We start from the raw sequence: 10,171 nt of genomic DNA, 5'->3' as shown, positions 1-10,171 counted from the left end.
ACCAGCAAATATGTCTCTTTACTTCCACCAGCAAAGGGAGCTGCTGGAAGGAGGAGCTGGTGAGAGCCGGGAACATTTCACCTTGGCATCAGTGCTCACAAAGCCAGGGCAGCAGAGCCAGCTGGGAATTGCTGCCTCCACGTCCCAGAGCCTCTGCAGGAGCACGACAGGCTGGCTGCACACAGGATTCACACCACTGCTCCAGCCATCTTCCCACCATCATTTCTCGAGGTCCATACTGGCCATTCCCACAACAGAGATGGTCCTTTCAAATTAATTTCCCTTTATCCCCGATATCCACCCCCCAACCCTCTCCAGTGCTGTTTGGGGACGCAGCACAGGAAGTCCCCACAAACTCAGTCCCCACAAGCTCCTCGTGCTTTTGCTGTAGGCACAGATTTGTCCAACAATCCTGCACAGCTTGTTTTCCACATCTTTTACTGCTCAATGTGAGCAGCAGGAGCCCTGTTATAGCTGTTATTGGAGCATTTCTGGTTCCTAATAGGAAATTTCTGTGTTGATGCACCACAAAAAAAGTCACCAGTGGCAGAGTCAGTTCACACCAAGGGACCTGGGAATTGCTGTTGGCTTCCCAGCACCACTTTCCCAGCTGGTTTTCTGCAGCCAGACCACAGAGGTGTTGTGCAATGTATTCGAGGTGGAAGGGAAGTGGTTTGCCAAAAGGAAAGGTTTTAGAGGAGATTCACAGTTGCAGAAGTTCTCACCAGAGCTGTCACCTAATGAGGTAATTCTGGGGGGTGCTAAGTCTGAAATGGTGGTGGGGCTCAGGAACAGCCTGGATCGATGTGGGTGTGGTGGGGAGAAGCCCAGGGCTCGTTCTGCAGTGGAGGAACAGCTTAAACCTGGCCACACATCACACCAGGTGTGCACAGGAACAGCCACCACCAGCACAGATCAGTCACCCAGAGTCAGGGACAGCAGACCCAAACAGCCACATTTACTCCAAAACTCACCCCCAGCTTGATGCAGAGCTGAGGTTGGTGGTGGGAGCTGGACCCCCACCAGGTCCAGGAGCTTCTCAGTGGGTGCCCCTGGGAGGAAGACAGAGCCCTTGGTACCAGGCTGGTGGGGACAGTCCCCCTTAGCTGATCCCTCACCTCCCTCTGCCCTGTGATTGTTTTACCTCCCTGAAAGCCCTCTCTGGCCAGGGCACCTCTCTCCCAGCCCCTGTTCCCACAGCCACTGTGGGTGTCCTTTGCTTCGCCCTCCACATCCAGCTTTCCACTGTGCCAGTGCAGCCACCACCCTCAGCAGGGTCTGCCAAGGCCACATGCCCAGCAACCCCCACCTCCAGGGGAGCCAGGGCAGGACCCTCTGCAGCCAGGGGCCCGTTTTCCCTGGAAAAGCTCAGCCAAGTAAGCCAAGAGCTCAGAAATCTCTGGGGCAGGAACATCCCCGAGGGCACACACAGAGCCATCGGACAGGCAGGTGTGATAAGCAGCAGTCAGGCGTCTGTCCCGGCCCCAAACCTCTGCTTATCTGGCCCTTCGCAGCCCCAGCAGCGCCCCTGGCAGCGTCCCAAGGAGCGAGGAGAGGAAAAGCAGCCGGGGCAGACCCCGAACCCTCGGCACTGCAGCTATCTCGCTCCCCGCGGTGAATCACAGCCCCTCTTTCCGGCTGCTGGGATTTTTCAGTGCATTTCAAATTTCCTGAGGCACTCGGTGTGAACCCCCTCTGCCACCGGTGGCTTTTTTCCCGGTGGATCAACACAAGTTTCCTCCTAGAAACCAGAAATGCTCCGGCCGGGACTGTAACGGGGCTCCTTTGGGAACCTGGCAGAGGGCAAACCTTGAGGTGCAGCCTCGAGGAAAAGGTCAGAAAACCGCTGGAGAGCCCAGGGAGACGCCGAAGGCTCCCGGGGCAGCACAACGAGCGGAGCGCCGGGATGGGACGGGGTGTGCGGTGCCATCCCCGCAGCGCGGGGCAGCCCCCAAACCCCGCACCTCGCTGAGCCGCGAGCCGGGCGGTGCCTCAGGTTCTCCTGGAGCCCCCCGAGGTTCCCCTGGAGCCCCCCGAGGAGCCCCCCAGGCGCTCGGCGCTGCCCCGCGCCGGGGTTGGTGCCTCTAGAGGGAGCTGAGCCGGAGCCGCCCGCGTCTATGGTCCGGGGCTGGGTTTCTACTTGGTTTTTTTTTTTTTTTCCTCTTCTTCTTTTCCCTCCTCCTCCCCTGGCCCCGCTCGCTTCCTTTCCCCGCGCCGCGCTCCGGGCGGGAGGCAGGAAGGGAGGCGGCGGGATGGAGCGGCTCCCGGCCGGGATGCGGTAGCGCCCCGGGACACGGTGAGTCGCGGGGGGAACCCCCTCGCCCCCTCCCCAGGCTCCCCCGGGATGGGTTATCTCTGTTCTCCGGGACGGGCAGGGACGCACCGGCAGCCGCAGGGGCTCCGCGGGGGATTCCGGGGGGCGGGAGGGGCGGCAGAGCCGGGGCCGCGTCCCGGGACGGGGATAAAGTGCGCGGTGGTCCCTCGGCAGCCGCGGCTGTGCGGGCAGCGGCCGGGCCGGGGCTGGAGGTCCCGCCCAGGGCGGATCGCTGCCCCAGAGAGGGAATTTCTCCTTTTTTAACCGTATTTTCTCCAGTTGGGTTTTTTTTTCCCGCCTGGCGAGGCCGCGGCCGTGACAGCCACACCCGACATCCCCGTGCGCCGCATCCCCGAGGGGACAGCGGGGACAGCGCTGGGCAGAGCTGTGCCCCGACGAGGAGGGGGGACCGTGGCTGCCGTGGGGCTGCCTCTGCTGGGGTCGTCTGCCCTCCCTGGGGCCGCCAAACCGGGCAGACCGACCTGTTTGCTGTGCCAGGGCGGGCGGGGGCAGCGGGCCTGGCTCCGGGCTGGCCGGGCAGGGCTGGCAGCGGGCACAGGGTCCCTGTCCCGGGGAGGGGTCGCTGCCCTGAACACTCTGATGGAATCTCTCCCATGGCCCAGGGCCAGGCCCGCGGAAGGCTCGTCCCAGAGGATGCTCCGTGCATTTCCTGGAACGGGATCTTCACACCATGTCAGGGAGTGACTTCGGAGCCCCCTGGCTGGGCTTGGCCGCAGGGGCTGTGCTCCCTCTCTGGGCCAACCCTGCCACCTTCCCTGCACCCAGGCCAGGCAACTTTCCTTTGGAGGAAAGTTTCACTCTCGTCTCCTCTTCTTAAAGGCCCCTGATACATTTCCTGTGTGTCTTTGTAGCACACCCACCACTTCATCCAACTTTCCTCCAAAGGAAAGTGGGGATTTTTTCCTTCAAAGGAAAGTGGGGATTTTTTCCTCCAAAGGAAAGTTGGGATTTTTTTCTCCCAAGGAAAGTTGGGATTTTTTCCTCCAAAGGAAAGTGGGGATTTTTTCCTCCAAAGGAAAGTTGGATGAAGTGGTGGGTGTGCTATAAAGACACACAGGAAATGTGTCAGAGGCCTTTAAGAAGAGGAGACGAGGGTGAAATGAGAAACGGTTGGAGGCAAAGGTCTTTGTTTTATTGGGGAAGGCTGGTGGGTTCCGGGAAGGCTCATTCCTTTGTGGTCTTTAATAAAGATAAGAGCCCTGTGCCACCTTGGAGGTGTAGCTAAACCCACACCTCAGGTGCTGGCTGCTGCTCTTAACACTTTGCAGCCTCCTGCAAGACCAAAACACCTCGTAGAGTGGATCAGACCTTGCTTTCAGTGACCTGCAGCTTCCCCAAAACCCTGCCTTGAGGCCTGTCTTGAGTCCTGGAGAGTTTTCATTTTCTGCAGCCTTGGGCTGTCTCTAAGCCTGTGGGTGTCATTTCCTGCTTCACACCCTCCCCTGTTCTCATGACAAAGGGGGAATGGGGCACGTCGAGGGGGTTGGGAAGCAGGAGGAGCAGCAGCACTCTGGATCCTGGAGGGGATGGTCTGAGGCACTTTGCCCCCAGGAGAGACGGGCAGGGAGCTGTGCTGGGCGTTCACAGGTTGGCAGCAGTGGGTGTTTGGGGTGGGCAGTGGTTGGGGACTGACAGCATTGCTGGTCCCAGGCGTGTGTGAGCACGAGGCTGCAGAGGGTTGTGTCACGAGAGGAGAGGAGAGAAGAGAGCGCTGCAAGAACCCAGGAGGAAACCGAAAACGAAAGTTCTCACGGGGTTCAGAGGGTTGAAAATCATGAGTCATCTGCAGCTGGGTGCTGGGCCCCTCACGGGCAGCAGGGCTGCACCAAAAGCCTCTGTCACATGTGCTGAGGTGTGGGTGGGTGTCAGACACAGCCCACTGTCCCTGCAGACCCAGCTGTGAAAGCTCCAGAGGCAGCTGAGCTCTTCGGGTGCACACACACCCTCCCCAGCATCCCGTCCTGCCTGGGCCACTGTGGGATAACAGTGGGAATTCCCACTGTTCCAGAGAGCTGCTGCCAGGCTGCTCCCCCTGAGCAGCACCGGGGCAGGGGGCTCACCCACAGCCTTGCTGGGCCCACCCAGGGACTGGGGTGGCAGTGGAGGAAGCACCCGAGGCTTCCTCAGTGGAGGAGGGGAGGGGCACCTGCATCCCCTCCAGGCACTCCCCGAGCTCTCTGCATCATCCCAGAGCAGGGAATCCTGTGATTCTACCATTCTAAGAGCAAGGAGAGAGGTCTTGGTCTCAGCTGATGATCCTCATAATTTTTTCGTCATTTTTTCGTCCATCCTTGGATGGGGATGTTTGAGCTTGGGGAGGAAAAGGGAAATCCAGTCCTCCTGTCCTTAGAAGCACGTAGGAAAAAACCCCATCTCCATCAAGTGTCACCACGGCTCGGGCTGCCAACAGCTCTGTGATTCCAGCCCCCATCCCACTGGAGTGCAGGCTGTACTTCCCATCACTGCTGGCAGCCCCCATCTATTTTTCCTTCTGAGCAATCTTCAGTGTGAGGTTGTGAGCTTGACCCACCTGTTGCACTTCTACCATTGATATAGGTGGTTATTTATCCCTAGCCAGCACTTTCTTTATTTAAATTTCTGGGTGTCAATGTCATGAATTTTATCTTATTCATGAGTTCAGACCTGCTGCAAATCAGGAAACCCATTAGTTCAGCCCTGCAGAAGTCTGGCCTGGGAACACGCACTGGCACGTCAGACTGCAGGCAAGGAGCTGCTGGGATCCCTGTTAATCCTGACTGGAACTGTGTGGCCTCTCTCCCTTCTCTGCAAACCCTGGGGCTGAGGGTGAAGGGGCTGCCCCAAGCCCTGAACTGCAGGTCTGGGTTTAGGACACCCGTGACCTTCAGGGGCAGGATGAGCCCTGCGTGTGGTTCTCATTTAATTTCCTCTCAGCCCCGGGTGAAGCCCTGCAGGTGCACTGTGCTCTGGGCTCAGGAAGTGTGGTGCTGCATCATTTCGGGGCAGAAAGAGCTGCTGCAGCCCACGCCGTGTGCAGAGAGGGAAGGAACCTGTTTCCGGCACAACCGGGAGGAAGCGAGGCAGGGAGTTGTCCTTTTTTGGCAAATGACATCAGTGATAAAGAGTCTCAAAGAGGAGAAATCCAGTGCAGTCAAAGGACTGAGCAGAATTGTTTCGTGGGTAGAGTGAGGGATGAGTGTGCCAGGCAGGGAGGAGCCAGGGCTCTGCCAGAGATAACGGCGGCGTTCCCGTTCCCGGCAGCGTTCCCGCTCCTCCGAGCGCTTCCTCGGGCCGGGAGGGGCTCCAGGGGTCCGGCTCAGGCCACTCACCGACCCCCACCCTCGTGTTCCAGGTGACGCTGACATTCCCCAGCATCCCCCTGCCATGGCCTCAGGGAATGAGGGTGACCCACCGCGGGCCCGCGGGCGCCGGGGCAGCGACAGGCAGAGGCTGTGCCAGGAGCTCAACCCAGGTAAGGACCTGCTGGGACGGTCAGGGGACTAAACGGTTCAAACCCTCTATTTGTTTTCTTCATTCCCTGCTGTGTTGCTTTGCTGAGACGGGATTTCCTTCCTCCAGGGCCCTTTGCAAGGCTGGGATAACAAATCTGTGATACTTTGCTGAACTGAGCTGGGAGAGCACGTGCTCGGTGCTTTGGGGAGATGCCAGCACAGGGCTGGGAACAAACTGGTCCAGTGGAAGGTGTCCCAGCCCATGGCAGGGGGTTGGAACTGGGCGAGCTTTCAGGTCCCTTCCCACCCAAACCAGCCAAGGATTCCATGCTTGGCATTGGATTAGTGTGGTGGAAGCAAGGTGGGATGGAAGGGCACGGAGAGAACAGTGTGCAGGAACTGCTGGACAGGACACGCTGGTGCCTGGGGTGTTGTTTACTTTCCCTTCCCTGAGTCTGAGAGAGCAGGAGGTGCTTGGTGTTTAAATCCCAGAGGAAAGCACACCTTGGTCTCGGGCACTGGCTCTCAGGGTCTGTCCCTGCAGGTGACACCTCTCCTGGGCCTGGCAGAGCTGTGGGATGAGCTGCAGCCCACCAGGAGTGGGTCAGTCTGTCTGTGTGTGAGCCCAGCCCAGCAGGCTGTGCCACTGCATTTCACACTGCTGTTTGTGCTCTGCTATTGCCTGGTCTCCTGCCCACCCCAGAGTCCCATTTGTGCCAGATCCTGTGATTACACTGAAAGGAAAAATACCCCATCCTTCCCCCTGCCAAAGCCCAGGAGGTATGAAAATACCCAAACAGGAGCATTGTTTGCATGTGCTGGTTTCCTGTTGAGGCCAATGAGATGCTGAAGTGAAAACCAGTGAGAGGGTCAGGCCTGAGCTCTGACCACACTGGGTCACAGTCACAGTTCTTGTTTGTTTGCAGGCACTTAAGGGCCATCCTGGCATCCCTCTGCCTCCCAAAACTCAGGAGGTTCCTCTGGAATTTGGAGGATTCCAGAGGAATCCTGCCTGCCTCTTAGGCAGAAGCCTTGTGGGCTCCAGTGGCAGCAGGAATGTGCAGCTTTCACCAGCACGTGCTGTGGGATTGCAGGGTGGAAGGAGGCTTTTGTCAGAGGGGTTGAGCCTGGATTTCATTTGGGGTTCTGTTTGCTTATCTTTGGATGCAGAAGAGATTTATCTGCTGCTCAGGGATTTGCTTGGGCATCACTGTGAGCCCTTGTCTGTTCTCCTGTCCTTGTGTTACTAAAAATAGCACCTGGGGTAATTAAACCAGGGATTTTTTGGTGCACCAATTTCCTCTTCTGTCTGGCCGTGTGTTTGCCCTCCTCTCCCTGAAACTCTGAGTCAGTGGCTTTCGTTTTCTCAGGGGAACCTTCCCGGGCTCCTCTGCTTCCCAGAAGGTGACATTTGTTTGCCACCAAACAAACCCGTTTCTGCAAAACAAAAAACAACCCCCTGAAAACACAGTGATGGGGTTTGTCACTTCCCTTCCCTCTGTTTACCCAACCTGGAGTCGGTGTAACCTGAGCACAACAGGTTCCTGTCCCCACACCCCTCTGGGGCACCCAGATGGGAACCAGCCAGAAAAACCCTCCAGGGAGGGGAGTGGTGTGTTGGGGGCATCAGGGTATGGGGTCTGTGGGGCAGCATGGCCAGGACAGCTGTGTCCCACAGGCCAGGTCCTCACTTCCCAGCCCCGGGACACTGCTCAGGCAGGAACATCTCAGGTTGGAAATGCAGATTCCAGTTGCTGCAGAGTTGCTTGGCCAGTCTGGGTACCCCGGGATGGTGGGATGGGGTTTTAGCTGGGGTGGCTGCAGTGAGCTGCACTGCTGGACCTGCTGTCACCAGGACAATCCCCCAAACCCACAGTCCTGCAGGATCCTCCACTCCTGACCTTCCCCCAGGCAGCTCCTTGACCCGGCTGTGCACCCCAGTTGTGTCTGTGAATCTCCACCCTCAGGGTGATGCTCTGCCAAAGGAGCCGAGCTCTGATCCAGCCCCAGCACTCCCGTCCCCTACAAGCTTTTGTGCTGGAAAAGCCACTGGGAAGAGCAGTGTTAGTGCTCCCCCAGGGCCAGCTCCTGAGCCTGTGGGGTGGCTCTGCAGGGCTGACCTTTGTTTGGGAGCTGCTGCCCCAGCCCACAGGGATTCTGGAGCCACCGAAACTGAGCTCTGATCCGAGACATCCCGTGACAGAGCAGGGAATTTCCCCAGAGCCACGGAACGTGTGTGATAAGGTATCAGTCACCACGGGGCTGAAACGCCTGGCCAGGGGCTCCCTGCTGCAGAGGGGCAGGTCCCGGGCACATCCCTGGGCAGGGTGGGCACAGGGACACGTGTGGGGCTGGAGAGGGTTGTTTGGGCACAGGGACACGTGTGGGGCTGGAGCCATCACAGACACGTGCACATGGGGGGACACAAGTTGTCCCTGCACAGCCCTCGGTGACGCTGAGCCCCAGGATTGTTTGCTGAGGGCTGATGGGCAGCACCAGGCTGAGCTGGGATCCGAGATTCCTGAATTGTTTGTGCTGAGCAATGTCCTTATCGAGAGGTGGGAGAGCTGCCAAGTGCTCCAACATCTGGTTTGTGTTGTGACAGTCCCGGGGCTGCCTCTTGCCCAAACTGGATTCCGAAGGTGGGCTGTGCCCCCAGGAGCACGACTGGCTTCAAAATTATTTTTCTCAGGCCTAATTTATGTTGGGTCATTTTTGGGTTTGCTGCAAAAGGCTGGTGTTAATACAAATGGCACAAATTGAGGTTGGAAATGAGGGAATGGTCTCTTTCCAACTTGGGAAAGGGGGACGATGAGCTTCTCCCTTGACTTTTGTCCCTCTGGTGTCCCCAGAAGCCCGCGTGGCAGCGGAGGCAGAGGAGGTGTTCCGGGGCTATGCCCTGTACCGCTACCAGCAGGAGAGGGAGGAGAGAGGGGCGGAGGTGCCCCCGGACCCGGAGATCGAGCAAATCCAGCAGGACCTGGAGAGGTAAATCCCCGGTACCAGCCCCGTGCACGTCCCTCGGCCCATCCCGAGCCAGGCCCCGCTGCAGAGCCCCCCCTCAGTCCTGTTCACCCACACTGACCCCCTGTTCCCTGGTGTTCCCTGGGCAGCACCGGCAGCGAGGTGGGGCAGCGCTTGGCCATCATCGGGGACGACATTTACAGGCGCTACGACCCCGAGTTCCGCTCCATGCTGGACACCCTGCAGCCCACGGCGGCCAACGCCTACGAGCACTTCACCAAGATCGCCTCCAGGTGAGGCCCTGGGCAGGTGGAGCCTTCTCCTGGAGCTCAGCAGGGAAGGGGGGGTCAGACGGGTGTGGTGCTGTTGGTCAAACCCTCTCCCCCTCTCCGGCTCTGTCCCAGCACACACAGTGTGTCCTAGCACAAAGGGATGATCCCAGCACACAGGGATGATCCCAGCACACAGGGATGGTCCCAGCACACAAAGTGTGTCCCAGCACACAGGGATGATCCCAGCACACAGGGATGGTCCCAGCACACAGGGATGGTCCCAGCACACAGGCTCTGTCCCAGCACACAGAGTGTGTCCCAGCACACAGAGTGTGTGCCAGCACACAGGGATGATCCCAGCACACAGGGATGGTCCCAGCACACAGGGATGGTCCCAGCACACAGACTCTGTCCCAGCACACAGGCTCTGTCCGTTCAAGTTTCACTCTCTGTCCCTGGGCCGAGCTTCCAGTGAGCTCCCCCTGACTGTTTCTGTGTTTCCTGCCTGTCTGCTCCTCCTCCTGTGCCTTGCTAGGACAGTCTTCCCCTGAGAGGCACCTCAGTCCTTGCAGGAGCTGACTGGGGTCAGGCAGTCTGGGGGATGTGCCTGTGCATCTGCAGCCAAGTGAATGTCCTGGTGCCCCTTGGGGGCACAACCAGCCCTGGGCCAGGGCAGAGCTGCTGCTGGTCCTGCTGCTGGTCCTGCAGCTGCCTGCTCCAGGCTGGGACATCCCGAGGAGTCTGGCTGCCAGGGGCAAAGGATGTGGGGAGGCAACAGTTCTCACTGCCTTTGGTGTGGTCACAGAAGTCAGGGAATCACAGAATGGTTTGGGTTGGGAGGGACCTTGAAGCTCATCTCATTCCAACCCCCCTCCATGGGCAGGGATGCCACCCACTAGGTCAGGCTGCTCAGGGCCACATCCAGCCTGGTCCGCACGGAGCAGGGATCCCTCAGGATGGGGGATTCTCCCCAGGCTGGCAGAGCTTGTGCAGGTGCTGCACACCCAGCTCCCCCTCCCAAAGCACAGCCACAGGTGGGTGAGGGACAGACCTGCCCTGCCTGAGGTACAGCTCTGACTGAGGTGGCAGCCAGGGCTGCAATGCTCACCCCGTGTGGGGTGGCAGGGACACCAGGACACTGCACATTCCACAGGGACACCAGGACACTG

At 59.1% G+C, this 10,171-nt stretch overlaps 1 protein-coding gene and 1 long non-coding RNA gene across 3 annotated transcripts in view; one reads left to right on the top strand and one right to left on the bottom strand.

Annotated features, from left to right (window-relative positions):
- Nucleotides 1-2,201: 2,201 nt before the first annotated feature.
- The window catches only part of BAK1 (BCL2 antagonist/killer 1), a 27,828-nt gene continuing 19,858 nt past the window's right edge, over nt 2,202-10,171 (top strand). For both annotated transcript variants that reach the window (XR_003536184.1, XM_027695225.1), the window contains exons 1-4: nt 2,202-2,296; nt 5,667-5,786; nt 8,619-8,754; nt 8,880-9,023. Coding sequence is in view for 1 of the 2 variants with exons in the window: in XM_027695225.1 (XP_027551026.1) it covers nt 5,699-5,786; nt 8,619-8,754; nt 8,880-9,023 (368 nt within the window). In the remaining variant the exon portion in view is untranslated. The remainder of the gene's footprint in view (nt 2,297-5,666; nt 5,787-8,618; nt 8,755-8,879; nt 9,024-10,171) is intronic.
- On the bottom strand, nt 6,987-9,753 carry LOC113973307. Its single transcript, XR_003536185.1, has 2 exons — nt 9,561-9,753; nt 6,987-7,203 (listed from the first exon to the last, which is right to left on the bottom strand). It is a non-coding gene; the product is annotated as an uncharacterized LOC113973307 (long non-coding RNA).

This window comes from Neopelma chrysocephalum, unplaced genomic scaffold (assembly GCF_003984885.1).
Source record: "Neopelma chrysocephalum unplaced genomic scaffold, ASM398488v2 Primary Assembly neopelma1_100, whole genome shotgun sequence".
Classification (NCBI taxonomy): Eukaryota; Metazoa; Chordata; class Aves; order Passeriformes; family Pipridae; genus Neopelma; species Neopelma chrysocephalum.
Note: the sequence above shows the minus strand (reverse complement) of the source record. Positions and strands in the feature narration are given on the sequence as shown.